Raw genomic sequence first — 21,099 nt, 5'->3', positions numbered from 1 at the left:
AGTAAAGCATTTGTAGAAACTGAAACCAAAAGGGAGAACATTATATCAAAACTGTTGGTTTCTATGGGCAAACTGGAAGAATCTATAGGGATTGGGGAGAATCTGAACATGGAAGCACACCTCAGTTAAACTGATTTCCAAACACTAATCTAAGTTATAGACAGCAGGCTGCATCCTACCAGCTTTCCACTGGCATAAGAGGGGGCAATCTAACTCAAATACTTTCCTGATTGCAACCCTCATCATCCTAAGTGCCCCCCCTTTTTGGTTGGCTGACCCCAACACAGCTTTTTTGGGAAGCTATGTCAAAAGGGGAAATGGAATGGTCAAGAGGATGGTCTGCTGCCACCAGCAGAAACAAGGCAGAACCTATAAAAACCCACTATCTGCAATGGATCTGAGAGCTTCTATGTAACACCTTTGAATCTCCTCAGGGACGGGAACTTAAACGTTTGGCTAGGAGGAATGGTTGCTCCTGATGGTTTTACATACAAATGGCTGTGGACAGAGGTGATATTAATATATGAGAGTGAGAGTGAGAGTGAGAGTGAGTGAGAGAGAGAGAGAGAGAGAGAGAGAGAGAGAGAGATATTTATCCATTAGACATTCACCTGCAGCTTTAATTTCCTGGCTACTAATTTATTTTTAATGACAGAAAGGCAGAAAAGATATTACTGACCCCATAGCCATGTTCCTCAGGACACAACTTGCCCAGAGACATCTGTGTTTTCACCCTGCGTACAGCACTCTCCTTATCCGAAAGTCCATCAGACTGGGTGGAGATCTCAATGGGGATTTCTAAAGACTGTGACATCATCTCAGCCAGATGATCTTCACGCCGGTTGGCCAACTCATCTGGGCTGTTGGAATGATCACTGGTATTCCCTTCCTCTCCATCAGATACAGAGAGATTTTCAGAGCTGAAAGTTGAATAGGACTGGCAGCTACTGATGCAGCGATGTGGCCTGCAAATCCACAACAGAGTAATCATATTGACCAGATTTAAAAGCTACATGCAATTGAATAAGGCCACAAGAATGATGGCAGAGCTCCTGTTAATACAGACGTGATTTAAATCATGATGGGTCAAAATGTGCCACAGGAAAAAACAAGGAAACACACACTGCCTCATAGCAATCTCGCTGCCATTGTTTTAAGAAAAATTGTATAACCAAATAAACTTTGCAAAATGTTCCACATTCCGGAATATCTAAGTTTTACCCCAGATATTTTCTTGAACCGAAAGCTATTACTTGTTATTCAGGGTTCTAGAAGTGTACCCAGTATACCAGGTTCCTATACAATATAACCACCAAAAAAGTAATTTAAATTAAAGCAAAAGAGTTTTAGCATATTCTAGAGAGGTACAGAATCATTAGAATAATGTGCTCCTTTTCTATTTGTATAGGATATGGACATGGATATTATAAACAAGGCATCTCATGGCATGTACATTCAACAAAAAAAATATTATGATCTGCACACAAGGTTTCTGTCAGGATGCCATCCCTAGAGGGGGGATAGGAGCTGGGAAATGGCTTTGTTCTGTGCTTGTTGCTTTTTGCAGGTGCTAACCTCAACATCCTTGAAAATCTGTGCTGGAGCAGACTCCCAGCCTCTGCCTTCGGACATAACTATGACTCTGTTCTCCCAGGAAGGGCGGGGGGCCAGGGGGGGGGGGGGGGCTACATGATATTATCACTGGTTTTGGCGCCCTTTCACCAGAATTCTCTTTGCTGTTGCTCTTGTGTCATGAATAAATTCCTTGGAACTTTAGGTGAGTTGTTATTGATCTGAGAGTCTGACAGTTTCATAGCAGTTTTCACAAAAATGTGATTTCTACCACTATATTGCAAGAATTTTTCCACTCTCTGCAAGCAACCCACCCTCTCTAACTGCAAAGCCGGTTGGTGGCTTTTGGATCAGGGGTGGAGGCAGGGATTCACGCCAGGTTGCTTGCAGAGAGCAGAGTTCTCTTCTCTCTGCAAGCAACTCCCCCGAGGAAGAGAAGTTCTTCCTGCCACAGCTTCTCAAGTCCACGTGGACTCGAGAAGCAGCGGTGGGGAGAACTAAAATGGATTTACTCCCAGTTCATAGATGAGCACATTTTTATCATATAATGCAGCCATGGGTTGAGAGGCATATGTTGTCCTACCTACTACCTGCTACATTTTCTCTGGATATGGTGTCTTGCAAAAAATATTTTGTAAGACAATCAGTTCTCTGAATTATCATGCCACAATCAAATTAAATCACAGTAAAATTCACTAACTAGGCAGCTGCTTAGCAATTCCGGAATTTAGATTTTTACCTCTGTCTTCGAGGGAATTCTACTTCACTGTCTACTTCTCCTTCTTCTTCTGAAGAGTCGTCACCACTCTGGCAGGGAGACCAAAGACTTATTGTTGTTTGCTAATTATTACCAACCGCCAAATACAAGCACAAAGCAATATGGCTTCCACAAAAGCAATGTTCATGAAGTGGAACTTCAGAACGTAGTTCCATATGACAAGAACTATGTCCTCCTGGACACAACCAACACATTTAGCATACACGCTCAAATAGCAAAGCTGATATTAGCCATTGTTTGGGAAAGGTTAGAGGAACCTTACCTTTGGGACTGGTCGTGTTCTACACAGCAGTCCTGGAGTGCTCGCTGAGTGTGAGGAGCCAAGGGATGACACTGACCTATGGGTGCAAAATTCACTTCCCTCACTTCTTCCAGGATACTGTGAATTTGAATATGATGGGTTATGCAATGATTCCTCTGGCTGCTCCAGTCCTGGTTCAAGTGACTCTCCTTGGTTTGAATCATTTGTCCCCAGTCTGCACTCTGGACATAGGTTGTACAAGTCTCCTTCCCCAAGATGGGCCTTGCTGCCTTCATCCTCTTCCAGATTCCTCCGTGAATCCGCTTCCATGGCAGCAGAGATAAGGTCAGGGCTGGAGCCAGACATCCTCCGCTGGGCGTGATTACTAAGAGGGCTTCGAAGGGCTGCAGCAGGACCAAAATACCGGAGGTTGTTAGCACAGTTGGCTACATCCTGCCTGTGTATGTTCAGCTGAGGGTGATGCCCCTGGGGAGGAGTATGGTGCTGATGATTGTTAGATGGCTGACACGAGTCATCCTGGGCTGGCTGGCTTTTCAAAATCCCTGCAAAGTCACTGTAACTGCCTTTGCTGTTTCCTCGGCGATGGCGTGGTTTACTGCGGTAACGGCTTTTGTTATTAACTGCAGACATCTTGGGACTCCCTGAGAGGGGGGAGCCACTAGGGCCTACCTCAGCGTTGGAAATGCCATCAGACCTCAGCAGATCAGGCCTGGAAAGGGAAGCAAAACAGATTATCTGCTGTTAGAATTAGTAAGAGCTAAGCTCAGTTGTATGGAGCTCCTCTCACATTTTCTCACTGACAATGCATCTTTTTAAAGTAAAATATGAATTGGTGAACAACAAGAAAAGCATAAATAATGCCAAAATCAGAAGCACTACTTCAGATGTGACTAAAGGCTTGTAGGCATCCAATGGATTTATCCCTGACATTCAAAAGAAGTTTGCCATATTTGCTGCTGTTTAAGAAACAAGCACAGAATGACCCACCCACCCACCTGACAATGTCCTCGTGGACAACAGCATTTTGAAGTCATTTAAGGGTCATAAGGGCCCAATTCTGCTCAAGGCCACAGCACAGCACCCATTTCCCCTCCATGCCTCTTGAACCTTATTACCGAAGAAGAACATTAATACAGCTCCCACCCACCCACCACCCACCTTTCTACCAGTTCAGTCGAGCCTGTAAAAGGTCCTTTACCTAGATATGGCTGATCTGGAAACCTGGATCAACACCACAGTAACATAGAGGCTAGACTACTGTAATGCACTGTACATTGGTCTGCCCTCAAAATCAGTACAGAAACTCCAACTGATCAAGAAAGGCTCAGCTTGACTATCAGTAGGAGCTAGATAGAGCATACATATCACTCCCACTCTGCAGATGCTCTATTGACTGCCCATTTGTCACCAAGCTCAGTTTGAGGTTGTGGCTGTCACATACGAAGCCCTTCATGGTCTTGGTCCAAATTATTTGCCGGACACCTTTCCCCCCTTATGCTCTGCCATGACAAATCTCCTCATGTCAGCAGGGATTTCTGCAGATGCCAACCCGAATATGGGCAAAATGAACCATTGCCAGTAACACATGCTTGCTCCTTTGTGGCTCCAGCCCAGAGAGGCCAAGAAAGCTTCCACTTTCCTGGCCTTCTTCAAACTGAACAAAACAAGAGAACTTCTATGTGCAGGTAACAGGGTTGCACTACACAAAATGGTTTACAAACCTACTTGGATAAATGATTGGGACTTGTGATATATAGATTCCTAGTTTGTAGTTTCTGTACTGCTTAGTATGTCATGTTAATATTTATGCTACACTTCAATTCTTTCTGGTGATTCCAGAACTTCTAATATCTAATAACTTCTAATATTCTAGACTTCTAATATCCTAATGCGCTGGTTACTGAATGTCCCATTTTGTTGGCTGTACTGACTCTCTATGAGAAAGCCACTTTGAGACCTTATCCTAAAAATGCCTGAATTCCACAAACCTATTAGTGTACACAATACTGTTTATATTCCTACGTCTTGCCAAGCTTCGAAAAGCAATTACTTGGTGCTCAAAGCTGATGCTGCCAAAAGCCAACAGCATCAGTGATCAATCATCTACAGGAATAAATACCAGCTGCAACTTCAGGCTCTACATGTTTAGCATCAGAAATAGTACCACAAGCTGAAAGTGAGGCCATTAGCCAAGTGCCACAAACTTATGGCATAAATGGAGGGCAACCCTGCTTCTGTGTTCAAAACAAGATACAAAAGATGCACAAGCAGCTGCTTCCTTCTGTGAGCAACAAGACTGCTTGCAGAATCTGCATACAGGAAAAAAGGAGTGGTTGCAGAATTTGCATGCAGAAACCAATTGTTCTATTACAAGCAAAGCTGCAAAAAGTGAATGGAATTATTTTCTTCTGCAGTCTATACCGCAATCAATACACAATAAATAAAATAATAAAAAAACTTCGTTTATGTTGCTACCTTTTTTAGAGGATATCGTCTTACATTTAAGATCGTCTTATTTTACCCTTACACATTACCCTTACACATTTTACCCTTACACATTACCCTTAGTGGATCAGTGAAGGTTCAGGACAGATTGGAATGCTCCTGTCTGTTGTACTTCAGAATATGAAAGGCTGTAAGAGTACACCCAGTCCCCCAAATTAAAGGTTCCTGTACAACTTAAGGCATTTGCTCCAAGTTAAGAGCAATTTGGTCATTTTGCTCAGACGACTTTAGTAATCAGCATTCTTGTGCATGTACTCGTTAACTGCGGAAAACAGGACTCTTTGAAAAGTGTTCTGTGGTTTGGCTTACCGTTTAATTTGGCCTCCAGGCTTGTGGGAGACTCCTCTCCTCTTCATCAATTTTTCCATTGTATTGGCATGGATTATGGGTCGGACTGGGTGACGTTTGTAAGTCCCAGGATATTTCTTTTCCACAGCTTGTTCCCGTCTGCATTGTGAAATTAAAATAAAACCTCAAATGCTCCCAGTTCAAAAGAACATTACCAAAGTACAGGGCAACAACTTTCTCCAAATCAATCTCACAATTGTTTCTTGCACGTCTTGCAAATTGCTCATGTCATCAATGGAACAAAATTAGTTACTTAATGAGCAACTTCTGAAACTACCTGGAGTCCTGATTGTGGAGGAGAACAAAGTTCCAAGGAGAGAGAAATGCAGTATTCTAAGAAAAAAGATTCCTAATCCCAGTACTAGGAGGATTACTTAACTGATCTCACAAGGTTTGAGAGCAGAGAGGTCGCTCTGATTCCTAATGTCAACAAATACTTGTTTATGACAGTTTCCATGGAGAACGTATAGGGTGCACCACTCCCCAGTTTTGAAGTCAATTACTCTGTCCTTCACCCAGATATGGAAACTGGTGGTGTTAAGATCATATGGTTGCATCAGCCGAATGTTTTATATAGCAAGTCTGGCAAAGCAAGATTTGTATTGGCACAAGCAGGAAACTGGACAAAACTCACTGCCCTCTCCAACATTTTGGTTTTTTGTCCATGAGGTCCTGTGACCACTGACAATGCCTTTGCGCAGGCCAAAAAAAAAAAAAACTGCCGTGAGAAGAGGAAAGTATGAAAAAACCTGCCACTACAAATGCCCTGTCCTATAGCAACTGTAGAAATGAGCCCATTGATTTTTTAATGGATAACAATCCCCATCTGTATATATAATTGAGCAACATGTTCCCAATGACAAACCAGAAAAAGCAAAGGACTCTGAGAGATATAGTTCAGAAGGCACCCTAGCATGAACAAAGAGGAGCTGACTGGACTAAAACTCCCACAATTCTTTGCTTTACCAACAGTCTTCAACTCCCACAAAGCCACAAGTGAATATCTGAAAAGCAACCAGCAGCCAAGGAGGGGCAGAAAGAGGATGCCAGGGTAAGGTGGCAGAAAGATAAATAAGAGTTGGGTTAGGGAGAGAGAAAGGGAGCTGGAGTAAGTGGGCAGAAAAAGAGAGCTGGGGTAGAGGAGAAGAAACAGAGCTGGGCTAGCAGAGCATAATGAGAAGATTAAGAGAAGGGGTGCCAGAATGGAGAGAGAGGGCAGAGAAAAATGGGGAGAACATAAGAAAAAAGGTGGAGTACCTATGGAGAACTCTCCCCAGCTTCACAGGCACCCTGCTGGCTTCCCCACCCACCCACCCAATTTGCAAAGCCGGGATCCTGGTTTTGCAAACAGGAGGGGGGATGCCTATAGAGATGGGGAGAACACAGGAACACTACTAGCTCCTGTGAATAGAGGATGTCTATGGATATGGGAAAAATTATCTTCATCTTTACAGGTACTCGGCTGATCCCCCCCCCCCAAAGCCTGGAGTCAGCTTTGCAAATTGGGGGGGGGGGGAAATATGGATGGGAAGAACTCTTCCCCATCTTCACAGGCACCCTTCTGGCTTCCCCCCACCACTGCAAAGCCTGGCTCCAGCTTTACAAATGGATCCAGGTTTGCAAATGGGGGCGTGCCTATGGAAATGGGGAGAACTTTCCCATCTTCACAGGCACCCTGCTTTCCCCCTCTCCTCCCCCCCCCCCCACTTCACTTCTGCAAAGCCTGGATCATGGCTTTGCAAATGGGAGGGATGCGTGCCTATGGAGATTGGGAGAATTCTCTGCATCTTTCCAGGCAACCCCGCCCCTGCAAAGCTGGGATGCAGCTTTGCAAACCAGGGGACCTGTAGAAATGGGGAGAACTCCCCCCGTCTTTACTGGCACCCTGCAGTTCAAACCTCCCACCTTTGCAAAGCCAGGATCCAGCTTGCATACAACAGTTTTCTAGAGCCTGTTGTATTTTCTCACACAACAGGCTTTATGGCTAGTTGTTACAATAATCTCCCACACATGACTCAGAACACATAGGTGGATTACATACTTGATGAGCTCTTTTTCTCGAACCTCCAGTTGTAACATGATGGCACTGAGTTCCATATACAAGTTATTAGCCCTCTCCAGTTTCCTCTCATAATGTTCACGGATGTCTAGTGCATGCCTGGGCAAAGAGAAAGGAAAGCCAGTTTTCAGACATGCAGTTAATTAACCTTTCCAATAAGCCACACACATATGTACAAAAAGACGGACAACTGCACTTATGCAGAAACTTTCTCAACTAAGTGTGCCCAATGTAATTTTTAAGATGAGCATGACTGATTAAAACTTATTCAACATGCAAAAACAACTTTGAGTTTAGCTATGAAAAAACACAGCATAGACCATTGTAACTCATGGTCCCTGCCTCATAATACAGGGACTTTGAGACTCCCAGTGAAAACCTTTGTATTCAAAGTACAGCTCCTCAAATATAGTTAATTTATAAACTTTGCTATCACAAAGTGACAGATTAAAAAGGGATTAACACAAATGCACAGAGGACAGAGTTGTCAACATGATAGCCAATTAGAACCTCTAGATTTAGTGGCAATAGGTTTTAAATACCAGTTGCTTGGGTGAGGAAGGCGAACAGGAGAGAGCTTACAGCCTTTATGCCCTAATTCTGAGATTCCCAGAAGTATCTAGGTGGCCATTCAACTGGCAACAGGATACTGGCCTAAATGAATCCTTGTCTGAACCGGCAAGTTTCTCTTAGGTCCTTAAAAAAATCAACGAACCTGAGTTCTTCTCTTCTACGGCGAATGAGTTCTTCATCTAACCGGTGTATGCAAGTTCCTTCACTTTTAATTTTTTCAAAGTGCTTTTTCACTTCTTCTCTCCATTCCGCCTGCCAGAGTAATTTTACATGTAAATGATTACGTAGCATAACAGTTTGCGACAACTGCACAAAAAAGGGCTTCTCCTGAATATTAGAAAAGAAACCTCAGCAAGTATTTATAGGCTACTTGATACCTTTATATAGACAATACCATTTCAGACTCTGAAAAACCACATGCCACTTAATTCCCAGACTTGCCCTGTAATTCAATCTGATTTTCCTACACTAAGTCAACCATCAGTAACAGGAACAATACTTTAAGATAATATTAATCTATATTTATTCTATTTCAAACCAATGTATGACTTGATTTCTTCCCCCTAGATCTGTAGCCTACTACTTTTCAGTTCTAGGATCATTTAAAGGAAACACATAAAACGTTGCAAAACAAGCAATGTATAGTTACTTGGCATTAGATTTGTACACACAGGAGCCTAAACCAGGAGTCTAAATTGCAGAGGGGGGAAGGGTACAACAAAGGCAGAATCTGACTCTCTCTCATGACATTATGTGTGGCGTCTGAAAACATCCACTACCAATGGAGACTTTTTGATGAAGGAAGATAATATGTTCCCTGAACCTAATGCACTGCTAATGAATGGGGGTAAATGAAGCTCCATTGCTATTACTGCTATGATTTTTGAGGGGGGGGGGAGGGGGGAGGGAAGGGGCACTGTCATGTCACAGCAACTCCATAGGATTTTCAAGGCAAGAGACATTGAGAGGTGGTTTGTTATTGCCTGTCTCCACATCACAACCCTGGTATCCCTGGAGGTTGCCCATCCAAAAATTAACCAAATATTAACCTGCCATCTGACAAGATCAGACTAGCCTGAGATGCCTCTGTTCTGTAAGACTAAATTTAATACCTTTGAGGTAGCAATGTTTTACACCCTCCAGCCCACAGGGTTGAGGCAGAATTATGGCAACTGAAGATTTTGCTAACATATCTATTTGATTTCTAAAACGAATGATTGTGAAAGTCAACCCTATAATATAAAATGTTGATATGGGTATTTGCACAATCCAGCTCGAGACGTGGTCAATTATTGGAAAACAACAAGCAAATCTGGTGTGTAATTCCTGTCATTAAAAAAAAGAGTTCTATCTACATTCAGCCAATTCTGTAAGGCCCAACTGTGCATCATTATATAAATGGGGATCAGGACGTGCACTCATGCACACTTCTGTATGGGGATCTGATTTGCTGAATTACAACGTTTGACTGCGTTTCTCCTTATTGTTAAAAAAGCACCACTATGTTGGCCAAACTTACAATCAGCCAACACAAAATCATAAGAATCCATCTACCTCCTCTTGCTGTAGTATTACACTAATTTCCAACTAACTCCATACATCTGCCCAAGATAATTTGTATTTATTCATAAATACTATTTTAACGATAGTGATGTATTCTGTATTTGGATGTTACCTTTATTTGGTTTATCCCCTCTGGGGGCTCATTGTATTCCTATGATTTTTTCAGTTCATGTAATACATCAGATGAAGTAGGCTGCTTATGAAAGTTTATGGTACTATAAACTTACTAATACCTGAAGTGCCAGAGCAAATGTCAATCTGTAGAATATAGTTTTTGTTTCTTTGCACCTTTGCCATTCTTTTAGTACCTCAGTCTATATGCATACCCATGCTGCATCCCATTAACTAAAACTTGTCCATTCATATTCCCCTACAAATACCAATTTAGTACCATGTGCCCTTGCCTCTGCTTTCTCTTCCACCTTCAAGTATAAAGAGCCTTTTGGAAAACATGTCTGACAACTCCTGTGCAATCCGTCTGCTAGTGGCATTTCTAGATTTACCTGAGACTTGAAATAAGTCTCCTGTGGGGTGGCCAGCACATCAGCAGATGCAATATCGAGGTGCATAAGTGTCTGTCGGAAAGAGGGCCGATTCCGGGGCTTGCTATGCCTGGAAAAGAAATGGGATCCCATCCATGCAGTCAGTTGAAATATGATTATGAATGTACTCGCCGCATCTGACTTTATAGTGACATTTCAAGTAAATTTCTATGGCAATCTTAAAACATTCACAGATCTGAAGTCTTTATCAAGCCAACACATTATTCTAAATTATCTGTTTGCACAAAAGTAGGCATAGCAGTATTTGAATGATATGTACAGGTAGAGATCTCAGTTTTGATTGACAATTTAAAGAAAGTGGGTTGGATCCAGAACAAGGATCATGGGTCCAATGCAGGAGGAAAAGTGGAAATTTACATTAAACCTAGAACAGCATAGCATGCTGCATTCACTGCAATACACTTTCCGACACATTGATGTTGTTTATACTATGCTCACACCCATCTGCTGTACAGATTAGGCATATTCTTTGTCATCCATGGACAACAATTTGCATCATGTACAGTTTGGATCCTGTCACTCCATTTCGTTAATAGCATTCGATGTAAGGAACACTCAGAGTCCATTAAGTCTACGTATGTCCTCATACTTTACTACAATATGATAAAGTTTGTTTGCAGTCGAAGGCATTACAATCTGCCATATAAAAACAAGTCATACATGGTAACATTAAAACAGCCTGACCCAAAACACTAGTAGTTAAACACATTCAGTGCCCTGATTAAATACAAGCTTTAGCCTGAATTTTCTTGGCTGCCAAGGCAAAGAGTGACACCCTTTTTTTCACATTGCATCTCCCTCAGCACACTTTCAGTCAACACTTTTATTGTCGCCTGTGTGAGTGAACTTTGCCAGAGTCCAGACTACAGAAAGCGGGGGAGAAATTCCTGCCGGTTATTTGCAGTATCAGTTTTGTATACTATACAAGGAGCCATTCTTACCAGGTCTGCTTCATAAGGAGCTTGAATCCATCTGGGCATGTAGAGGGCACAGGAAGGTGCAGGCTATTGCTACCTACGCCCCAGATGATGGCTGAGGAATCGACATCCTTATATGGAATCTCTCCAGTGAGAAGTTCCCACAAAACCACCCCAAATGACCTGAGGTAAAAAGAAAGTTAGAAAACTATTTAGCAAGGAAGAACATAAGAAAAAACATGACCCTTAAACTGGGAAAACCAATTGCAATAAGAACTCATAGTTTGCTGATATCAGTTAAATTCTGTTGGGAACAAAGAAGTTGTCTAGTCCTTATGCAAACATTTCTCACCAAATATCCACTTTTTCAGAGACGGGTTCATTGCGAATCACTTCTGGGGCCATCCAGGCTACAGTTCCTGCGAAGGACATTTTCGTACTCTTATCGCTAAGTTCTTTGGAAGTGCCAAAATCTGAAATTTTTACTGCATCATTGTGAGTGACTAATACACTGAAGAGAGACAAAACAGAAAGAAACATGAGAATGTTTTGTACTGCTGTAGCAATTCAAGCCTTAATTTACATTCAGTTATAATTTTTATTCTTGATATATGTTAGAAACTCACTTAGGTGACTTGAGATCTCTGTGGATGATCTTATGAAGATGCAAATAGTTCATTCCGCTAGCAATCCCCGTTGACCAGTCTACAAGCAGCTGAGGTGTGATCTTTCGACCTGCTCGCAACACTTCATACAGCTGCCCATGTGCACAGTACTCCATTATGATACAGTAACAAGGTGCCTGGGTGCAAACTCCCCTAACAGAAAACAGAAATTTAGATGAAAGAGCCGAACGAAAAACAACAGGACCTCATAAGCTGAAGCACGGAGGTTCACTCAACATTCTCCTCAATAGTAATATACACTGCATGGCTTATTACTTATTATCAGTTATTAATCAGACATATAACTCCACAGCAATGCAATCAAAGATTCTTTTCAGATCAGACTGTTCAGTTCTAAAGATTCCCCACTCAAGTTGGTGAAGGGATATGGGGCTTACACTGGAGCAGAGCACAGGTGATTAAACACTGGCTGCTTCCTCACCTGGGCAATTTTTCATGGTGGTCAGGTTGCTAATACGATTGTGTGTGAAAACTGTTCTTGCAATGGAGATTCTAGACCACAGAGGGTCTGTTTTCTCTCCATTATTAGCTGTGGCTTCCCTTTTACAACTACTGTGAATTGGAGCCCAATCACTGCAGCTGTGCTCTCAAATTACTGTCAGGATTTTCCACACATCTAGTTTTAATTTAGTTTGAGAAACCATCTCCTGCTCCCCTGTCCAAAAGATTAGCTGAGGAGCTGAGGATTCTCTTCTGTTCTCCAAAAAAACAGCATGTCTAACACTGACCCAGAATAATGCAATATTTTTAAAAGATTGTTTAAACTTCCACATTTTTACAGAGGCACCTCTCGATAGCTTCTCATCCTCCTCTGTTAAAAAGGAAGGTGATTTCTCTTCAGTTGTGGTAAATGCTGCAAGGGACTGGCCTCTTGCAGTCATTAACAAATGAAAAGGGTAACTGCAACTACTCTTTCACTGTCCTGGCCAGGAAATGATTTTTTAAAAAGTTTAAAATTAAGCAGATTGTGTATGTGTGTGGAAGAAATGGACTGCTAATGGTCTGTGCACAAATAGAGGCTTCCATGCAGAAACATGAAAGAAGTCATCAGTCAGGCAGCTGAAATGTGAGAAATCCTTGGTGTGAAAGCAGCCACTGAATCAGTTCACATTTGAAGTCCTTCAATTTTATCAATGATGCATTCAGGAAACACGACAGGGGAAAATGCTTGCCACAAGGGACTGAGGCAGGGCCATAGCTGGGCAGGAGTGCACCCGGGGCGCACTCCGTGTTTTCCGCCCCCCACTCCACGCCCCCCATGGCTCCCCCTCCCCTACTTTTTCCAGCCGGCTGAAAATGGGCCAGGTGATGGGGCAGGGGCAGGTCTGGCGAGGTGGGGCGAGGGGGTAAGGGGGGAATGTTTGCGGCGTCCCCCCGCCCTCTTGTAGCTTCACCTCTGGACTGAGGAAAACCCACAGTTTACACAGAAAGCAACGAGTTGCACCTATCACTCCACTTCACCAATGGCAGCACTTTCCTCCTGTGAAAAGTTCCCTCCACAAATGCAAAAAGCTTCTCCACCACCTGGAGAGCTCCTTGCATCAATAAAAGCGCCTGAGTGTTGGAGGAACGTGCCACCATCAGTGAAACAGACTTGACAGAATCCAGCCCATTGTTTTTGTCATTCATGATCAATATTGTGAAGATAGGTTCTGTGGCTGAGGTGGGTGTGTGTGGTCAGGACAGGGATGCCAACTGCCAGCTCTGGACAGAGTACAGCTAAATGCTGCACCAACTGTCAAGAGCTTGCATATGCTTCTTGATTCTTTCCTATCTATCAATGGTTCACCTGGCTTTCCTCGATCTTTGCCAGGTGAGACAACAGGCAATCTACCTGTCCCAGACCAACCTAGCCACAGTGATCCATGGCAAAAGTCATCTCTAGGTTAGACTACTACATCTCACTCTATGAAGGGCTACCCTTGGGCCTGAACTGGAAATTCCATGTGGTGCAGAATGCAGAAGTGCAGGTCCTCACAGGGACCCCATGGTGGGCACTCATTCAAGTGGTGCTCCACCAATTGCATTGGCTGCAGGTGGAGTAACAGATCAGGTTCAAGATTTTGGTACAAACCTTTAAAGCCCTAAATGTTCTGGGGGCCGAATGCATATGGAACAACTTCTCTCCCTGTGTCCCCAAAGGTCTCTGCAATCAGCAAATGAAAATCTGCTGATGATTTTAGCCTGAGAAAGGTTTGGCTAACCTCAACCAGGGTCAGGGCTTTTTCGGTCTTGGCCCTTTCCTGGTAGAATGCCCTCTCTGGTGAGACCAGGGCCCTGCAGGATCTAATGCAGTTCCACAGGGCTTGTAAGGCAGAGCTGTTCCACCAGGGTTATGATTGTGGAAGCTGCGGTGGTTCAATAATTGTGGCCTCCCCCTCCCCCCATATCTTCCTGTGTTGTCTATTTTCCCCAGTTGATATTTCTCCTGATTAGTTATGAAATTTATTTATGAGTGAGGTGCCATCAGTTTAGATTAGATTTTAAAGTTAAATTTCAAACTGTATTTTTGATTTGTTCGGTTCCTATTGTATTACGTTATTACAAAAGATTGGAAGCTGCCCTGAGCCCAAAAGGAGAAGGGCAGCATATAAATGCCATAATAAAATAAAAGATAGTTACCATCATACAATGAAAGTCAGCTAAAGAATAATGCCCTCAGAAAGTTCCTTTTAACATCAATAATGGAAGATCAATAACTTTCCAAATTTCTAAACACTTCTGTTCTTTCCCACCCCCTTTACAAAAAAGAAAGCAGCATACCAGCAGCATGAATGGATATAGTATTTTATCCTATAAATGAGATTTTCTAGTGACAACTGCAGATCAGATAAGGAAATTGCTGTATTCAAACCAGAATTTCAGTGACCATAAGGACAACCGCTAAGTCCGACCAGACAACGTTGCTCTAGAAATAGTTTTCATGCACAAACTTTGACCTACTTGAAAGCGATGATGTTAGGATGCTTCAGCTTCCTCAAGTGCTTGATATCCGTTTCACTCTGTTCCCGCACTTTTTTGATGGCCACCTCCTCTGTTCGGAACTTGCCCAAGAAAACTGCTCCCTGTGCTCCACTGCCCAGCCACTGCAGTTCAGAAATCTCCTCAAAAGGAACTTCCCATGTGTCTGGTAACAACAAGCACGCTGAATTGTAACTTCCAACAAGCAACCAAGCAATAGGCCTCTCAAGACTCTTGTGGCGTGTTACGGGGGACTTAATTGACATACTTAATGTTAGAGACCAAGAAAAACAATGCTCAACTCTTTAACTGTCCTTCTGCAGCTGCTAGTGTTGGCAGGCAGGAACCATGAGATGCTCCTGGCCCCCAAGCAAGAAATCCTGAAATATGAGGAGTTTTTAACCTAAAAGAAAATTCTTGTAGTTCACATTAGCAGCTAGAGATGGTGACTGGAAACTATCTGGATAAAGGAAATCTGACCTCTGAAGTCTTCCTTTGGAGGCCAGGTTTCTTCCACTCCTCATCTGAAGTCTGTGAGCTATCAGACTACTTATCTGGCTTTATAGTCCAAGTTCCCTTTTCCCTCCCTGTCTTAAGATATACAGGTCTTCTGTCTAGGAAGGTCCTCTGACTGCATCCGTTAGCTACTGGGTTTCCAGACATAAGTTAGACAAGGGAAAGAAACCACCATAATGTATGCATGGATTCTTTGGACCTGTTCTGCTAAAAACAGATACTTACCTTGGTTTGAGAGGGAGTCAGGCTATGGGGGAACTGATTACTGTTTTAGTTCAATGAATATCAGTGTAAGGAAAGAAGACTTAGACACTGAGGGCAGCTGCAGTCAGGAACGGGGTTCTTTTGCGCATATCTACAGGGTTGCAGTGTCCAAAAAAAGTATGCACTAAGTGTCTGTGACCTGGGTAAATACTGTAACATGATCTCAGAGATAAGAAACAGATGATCTAACAACTTTGCTGGGAACTTACAGACTTAATGAGATGCTTTATTTCAACAAGGAAGTCCTGAGCATTTGTTCCCAGTGTTATGGAACCTTCCCCAGTTATCACATAAATGGGTAGTTCATGATTGTCTCATTTTTTTGTAGAACAAAACAGAAGCCCAGTGGCATGATAAAGACTAACATTTATTCCAGTATGATGCTTCCTGAGACACAGCTCACTCCCTCAGATATAATGGAATGAAATCATTTACCTCATTTTAAGAAAGTTGCAGGAAGAGAGGGGAAAAGGGGAAGGAGTTGAGCAGAGAGGTCTGATATCATAAAACATATGTTACATAGTTATACGTAACAGATGATGAAAGAGGTCAGAGGTTTTTGTTTTTGTTTTTTTGCTACTGATTTATATTTAGTTTGTTGAGTACACTTTTAAGAAGCTCAACCAATCTGCTTCTTGACAAAACCAGAATCATGTTATGACAAGATTTGAAAACCTCAATGAAATGTTCAAGGAGCCACTGAAAGTGAGTGTTATATGAAACACTGATTGTATATGCAAAAAAATTGAACCTGAAACTATGATAACTTAATGATACTATATAGAGCCTAATATTTTTCCCTCTGTCATTGAGTTCGCTGAATGTTCAAAATGTTTTTTAAAAGCCCACAAAATTATGATTTTGCCACTGAGATTTACCTTGTTGTTGAAGCTTGTAGTCAGTGGAGTAAGCTTTGCCTATAATATTCCACACTGGCTTCAAGCAGCCAAAGAGTCCTTCAAGAAATCCACCATTTCCACTGCCTGATCTGTTGAACTGGACCTTGATATCATCTGTTACACTGTTGGTTTCCCTCCTCACGCTGTCACTGTTGTCCTGGTTAACAGGGGTTTCTAATTCATCCTGTTCTGTTAACTGTAGCACACTATTTTCAAACTGGTCTCTGGAATCCTCACTTATGCTGGTCAGTACTGTTGTGGCAACTGGGCTGCTCGTGTTCTCCGACATATTGCTCTGAAGCAAGCCCTTGTCTTGTACATCTTCTATTATCTCGGGCGAAGCCTGATGACCAGCAGGCATATGTTCTCCATGCATCCCACTAAAATCTTTGTCTTCATTTAGGGTCTTAGTGATCACAGTTGTAGATGAAGACCAGCTCAGGGGTTCCTGAGAACTGGTCATTGTACTGTGGGTGTGCATCGAGCAGAAAGTCAGAGATATTATGTAAACAAAAAAATATTCTCACCCCTGGTGCAGCAAGTGTCCCCTGAAAAGAGACAGAGGTCAGAATATAAGAATAATACAAAAGACTACACTTCAAATTAAAAATCACACTCAGTGACTCTTCTATAATAAAACTTAACATCCTTTCGAGAGAAACATTTTAGGCAACCACAGAAGTTACAACTGCATGAGAGAGCTCTATCCAGGGCAAAAATATTTCTGCCTGCCTCTCCCAAGACTGTAATACCAGCAATAAAGTACATAGTGAACTTAGTACATCAGCCACATGAAACAACCTGACATTAAAACCAAATTGGATTTTGGGAAACCGTATTTCACTGAAGTATTTAATACAGGTTCACATTTTACCAAATGAATCATCCAGATTTTGAGTTCATTCCATCATAATTCATTTGTCATAAAAGATTCTGAATTCTATATTGCTCAGATTTATAAACATTTAAATGGGTTAATAAACTTCCTTACAACAGTTAAATTCAATTATAACCAAATGTTCAGAAGTGGTTGCAAAAATGAGTAGGGATAACGTGTGTATCACCTGATTTCTAAACTGATTTCTAACAGGCTGCCATTTCATGTCAACTACTCTGATTTACTCAACACTGTGATAACTAACCAAAAATCTATGTAATTAAAAAAATTAAAAGAAACTAGAATTATGATTTCAAGTCCATGGTAACACAGAATGACCCATTACTACATTAGGAATGTGTTTCACTATGACTCAATCCTCAAAACACATCTGCAAACAGTCCAGTAGAGAAAACACCAGTTCCTCAAAACAGTGCATCCACAGGAGATCTGACCACTACTGGCAAGCAGGTAATAACCCAGACATAGCAGACTGGAAACACACAGATGAGAAAAGCCAGGAAATCTGATTTCAGGGTATGACTGTATTACCAGAAGAGGAATAAAATTTTCTTTGCTTGCTGGGTTTTAGCACACAGGTAACACAGAAAAGAAGAGTTAGTATAATTTGAACCAGCACCTTAACATGGTGATGGGGCTTATTTGTAAGTGTGTCAGTGAAACCAAGACCAATACTCTAAGGAGTCTGGCCTCTGCCAAGAGGCTGAATTTCTAGCAGAGTAACTCTAGGTGGAAATGTCACACCTGAGACCCTTGATTAAGATGCATTCACTCTCTTCATAACACCAGTTGAAGAAATTGGACAGTTCCAGTGGTGATGGGGGCAGAGGCCTCCTTGAAGAGTAGCTATTGAGCAAAAGCATAGCAGTAGTGGAAGGTGACACTGGTGGAAGATCTTCCGTAGATAACAGCAGTGACACTTCAGCTACCCCTGGTTAGTACTGAGAAGAAGGCGGCAATGGTCAACCACTTCTGATTTTTTAATACTTTGAAAACCCTATGGTGAGTCAATCAAAAATGAAAAAGGTATATAGGGCAAGAAGATGGTGCCCCCAGGTCAGATGCACTCAATCAGCTACTGGCCACAAGAAAAGACAAGTGGGCATATGCCATGGTCCTCTGGAATGGCTGGGCATAGTGTTGGGTGCCATATCAGCACTCCTGTGTTGCCACCAGTCCAATTGGCACAGCAGGGGCATTCCGGAGGGGTTCCCAGGGGTGGTGCTAACTATAGTTAGCTGCCACCCGGGCTTTCATGTTGTGAATATTGCAGCCAGTGCTCCATAAAAGGCTTGCAGGCAGCCAGGGAGATTTTTTGTTTTTTTCTGCCTCCTTGCACCACCAGAAAAGCCCTCTGGAGGCAGTGGGGCAACATGGCAGCTGCCTCAGGCTTTGGATGAGGCTGCCCCTCAGAATTCTGTGAAGACAAGTTGCTCATTGTGAACATGTTTCAAGCAACTGAACAGGCAACTCTAAATGTGGACTTCACCAGATGGCAAATACAGAAATAAAATAGATTACATAATAGGAGCAGAAAATAAAGAAGCAATATTCTCTCTGCTAAAATAAGACTAGGAACTGATCATGGTACAGACCATGAAATGTTAATACTGAACATAAGAATACAGCTGAAGAAAAATACCAAAACATTCATAGTGCCAACATATAATCTAAACAACATGCCTGAAGAGTATAACAACCATGCAAAGAACAGATTTGCATTACTCAGTTCAAGTGAATGGGAACTGGAAGAACCATGGGTTGAAACCATAGATGTTATCAAGGAAGAATGTGCAAAGACTATGTCTGTAGCCAAAAGAAATGACAAGCCTCAATGGATGATTGACAAATAGCTTAAAAAATGGCTGAAGACAGATGAAAAGCAAAAGTAAAGTAGTATCAGAAACAGAAGTCTGAATGCAGTATTCCAGCTACTGGCACACAGAGATATTATAATAACCAGTGTAAAGAAACTGATGAGAATACAAAAGGAAAAACAAGACATCTGTTTTGCAGAATCCAAGAAATCAAATGGAAGTATAGTTAACCATGCTGAAAAATTAACAGGGAAATAAATTATATGAACATGACAAAATAAAGAAAAGTAAACAATATACTGAAGAACTACTTAGAAGAAATGAAAGGATGACAGATTCTGTCTGAGAAGAATCTTTTGGACAATCTGCAGTTTTTGAAAGTGAAATAAGAACTGCACTCAAAGCAATTGGAAACAACAAACCCCCAGGAGCAGATGGAGTATCAGCCACAAAAACGAAGTCCACCAAAATCTAAACAAGAATATGTCAACAAACAAAACAGCCCACAGACAGGAATCAGTTGATCTACATTTCATTTCCTATAAAGGAGATGTTAAAGTCTGCAGCAACTATCGGACCATTCAATTAATTTTTCTTGCGGGTAAAATGATGCTTAAAATCTCGCAACAAATAATGTTACCATATATAGAATGAGACATGCAAGATGTTGAAGCTGGATTCAGAAAAGGAAGATACACTAGAGATACTGCAAATTTACTTTGGTTACTGGAACATATGAGACAATTTCAGAAGAAAATCAGCTTGTGTTTCATAGATCACATCATGAGTATCATGAAGCACAACGGTTGGTTATCAGAGAAACATCTGATTGTCTTGATCCACAACCTACACTCTGGACAACAGACTACTCTTCAAAAAGAAAATGGAGAAACAGAATGGTTTCTAACTGGCAAAGGTGTAACACAACATCTCCCTATCTGTCCAATCTGCACACATAACATATAATCAGAGGCGTTTCTCCCATAGGGCAAAGTGGGCAGTTGCCCTGGGCGCAGCCCTGTGGGGGGCGCAGGTTTGTTTGTGGGATTTTTTGTATTTTCAGTGTTTTTCCATTTTTGGCCTGCAGAGGGTGCAGTTTTTAGGCTAGCAGCACCAGAATTTCAGAGATGTTTTGGGAGACTCTCCTGATGCTATCACCCAGGTTTGGTAAGGTTTGGTTCAGGGAATCCAAAGTTATGGACTCCCAAAGGGGGTGCCCCATCCTCAATTGTTTCCAATGGGAAATAATAGGAGGTGAGGCTACACCTTTGAGGGTCGATAACCACTGTTCACTGGGACCCCCCCTGAACCAAACTTCACCAACCTGGGGTATCATCAGGAGAATTTTATTGATACTCACCTAGGTTTTGTGAAGTTTATCTCAGTGGGGTCCAAAGTTATGGACTGCCAAAGGTGGCAGCCCCATCACTCCATTGTTTCCAATGGGAGCTAACAGGAAGATGGGGGGCTACACCTTGAGGGTCCATAACTCTTGGACCCCCCCAGAACCAAACTACTCACCAAACCTGGGTGGTAATTACATTAGGAGTCTCCTAAAGATAACCCTGAAAGCTTCTGGTGCTGCTAGCTTAACAATTGCACCCCTGCCAGCAGGCAGCTCCCAAATTTCTCCAGATGATCCTTTTAAATCCCCCACTTTGGACATAGATTTAAAGGGAGAATCTGAGGTCCCCAGTTTAAACATTGCAAGTGATGCTGTTTCAGGGTGGGGAGAATCAACCTCCCAAATAAAGCATCAACTTCCAATGTTGTTTAAACTGGGAACCCCAGATTCCTCCCTCCCCTTACAGGTGGATCTAAAAGGAGAATTTGGGCTCCCTAGTTTAAACACCATTGAAAATGATGCTGTTTGGGGGTGGATTCCAGCATAACTTGCTTAAACTAGGGAGCCCAGATT

General features: G+C 42.2%; 1 protein-coding gene across 5 annotated transcripts in view; it reads right to left on the bottom strand.

Annotated features, from left to right (window-relative positions):
• Positions 1-21,099, bottom strand: part of MAP3K13 (mitogen-activated protein kinase kinase kinase 13) — a 49,858-nt gene that overhangs the window by 3,742 nt on the left and 25,017 nt on the right. For all 5 annotated transcript variants that reach the window (XM_048505726.1, XM_048505727.1, XM_048505729.1 and 2 more), the window contains 12 exons: positions 16,446-17,014; positions 14,770-14,953; positions 11,767-11,958; positions 11,493-11,651; positions 11,165-11,323; positions 10,164-10,272; positions 8,240-8,349; positions 7,507-7,623; positions 5,427-5,564; positions 2,613-3,321; positions 2,312-2,379; positions 680-965 (listed from right to left, as the gene is read on the bottom strand). In XM_048505726.1, the coding sequence (XP_048361683.1) occupies positions 680-965; positions 2,312-2,379; positions 2,613-3,321; positions 5,427-5,564; positions 7,507-7,623; positions 8,240-8,349; positions 10,164-10,272; positions 11,165-11,323; positions 11,493-11,651; positions 11,767-11,958; positions 14,770-14,953; positions 16,446-16,947 (2,733 nt within the window). In that variant the 5' untranslated portion in view covers positions 16,948-17,014. The remainder of the gene's footprint in view (positions 1-679; positions 966-2,311; positions 2,380-2,612; positions 3,322-5,426; positions 5,565-7,506; positions 7,624-8,239; positions 8,350-10,163; positions 10,273-11,164; positions 11,324-11,492; positions 11,652-11,766; positions 11,959-14,769; positions 14,954-16,445; positions 17,015-21,099) is intronic.

This window comes from Sphaerodactylus townsendi, linkage group LG08 (assembly GCF_021028975.2).
Source record: "Sphaerodactylus townsendi isolate TG3544 linkage group LG08, MPM_Stown_v2.3, whole genome shotgun sequence".
NCBI lineage: Eukaryota > Metazoa > Chordata > Lepidosauria > Squamata > Sphaerodactylidae > Sphaerodactylus > Sphaerodactylus townsendi.
Note: the sequence above shows the minus strand (reverse complement) of the source record. Positions and strands in the feature narration are given on the sequence as shown.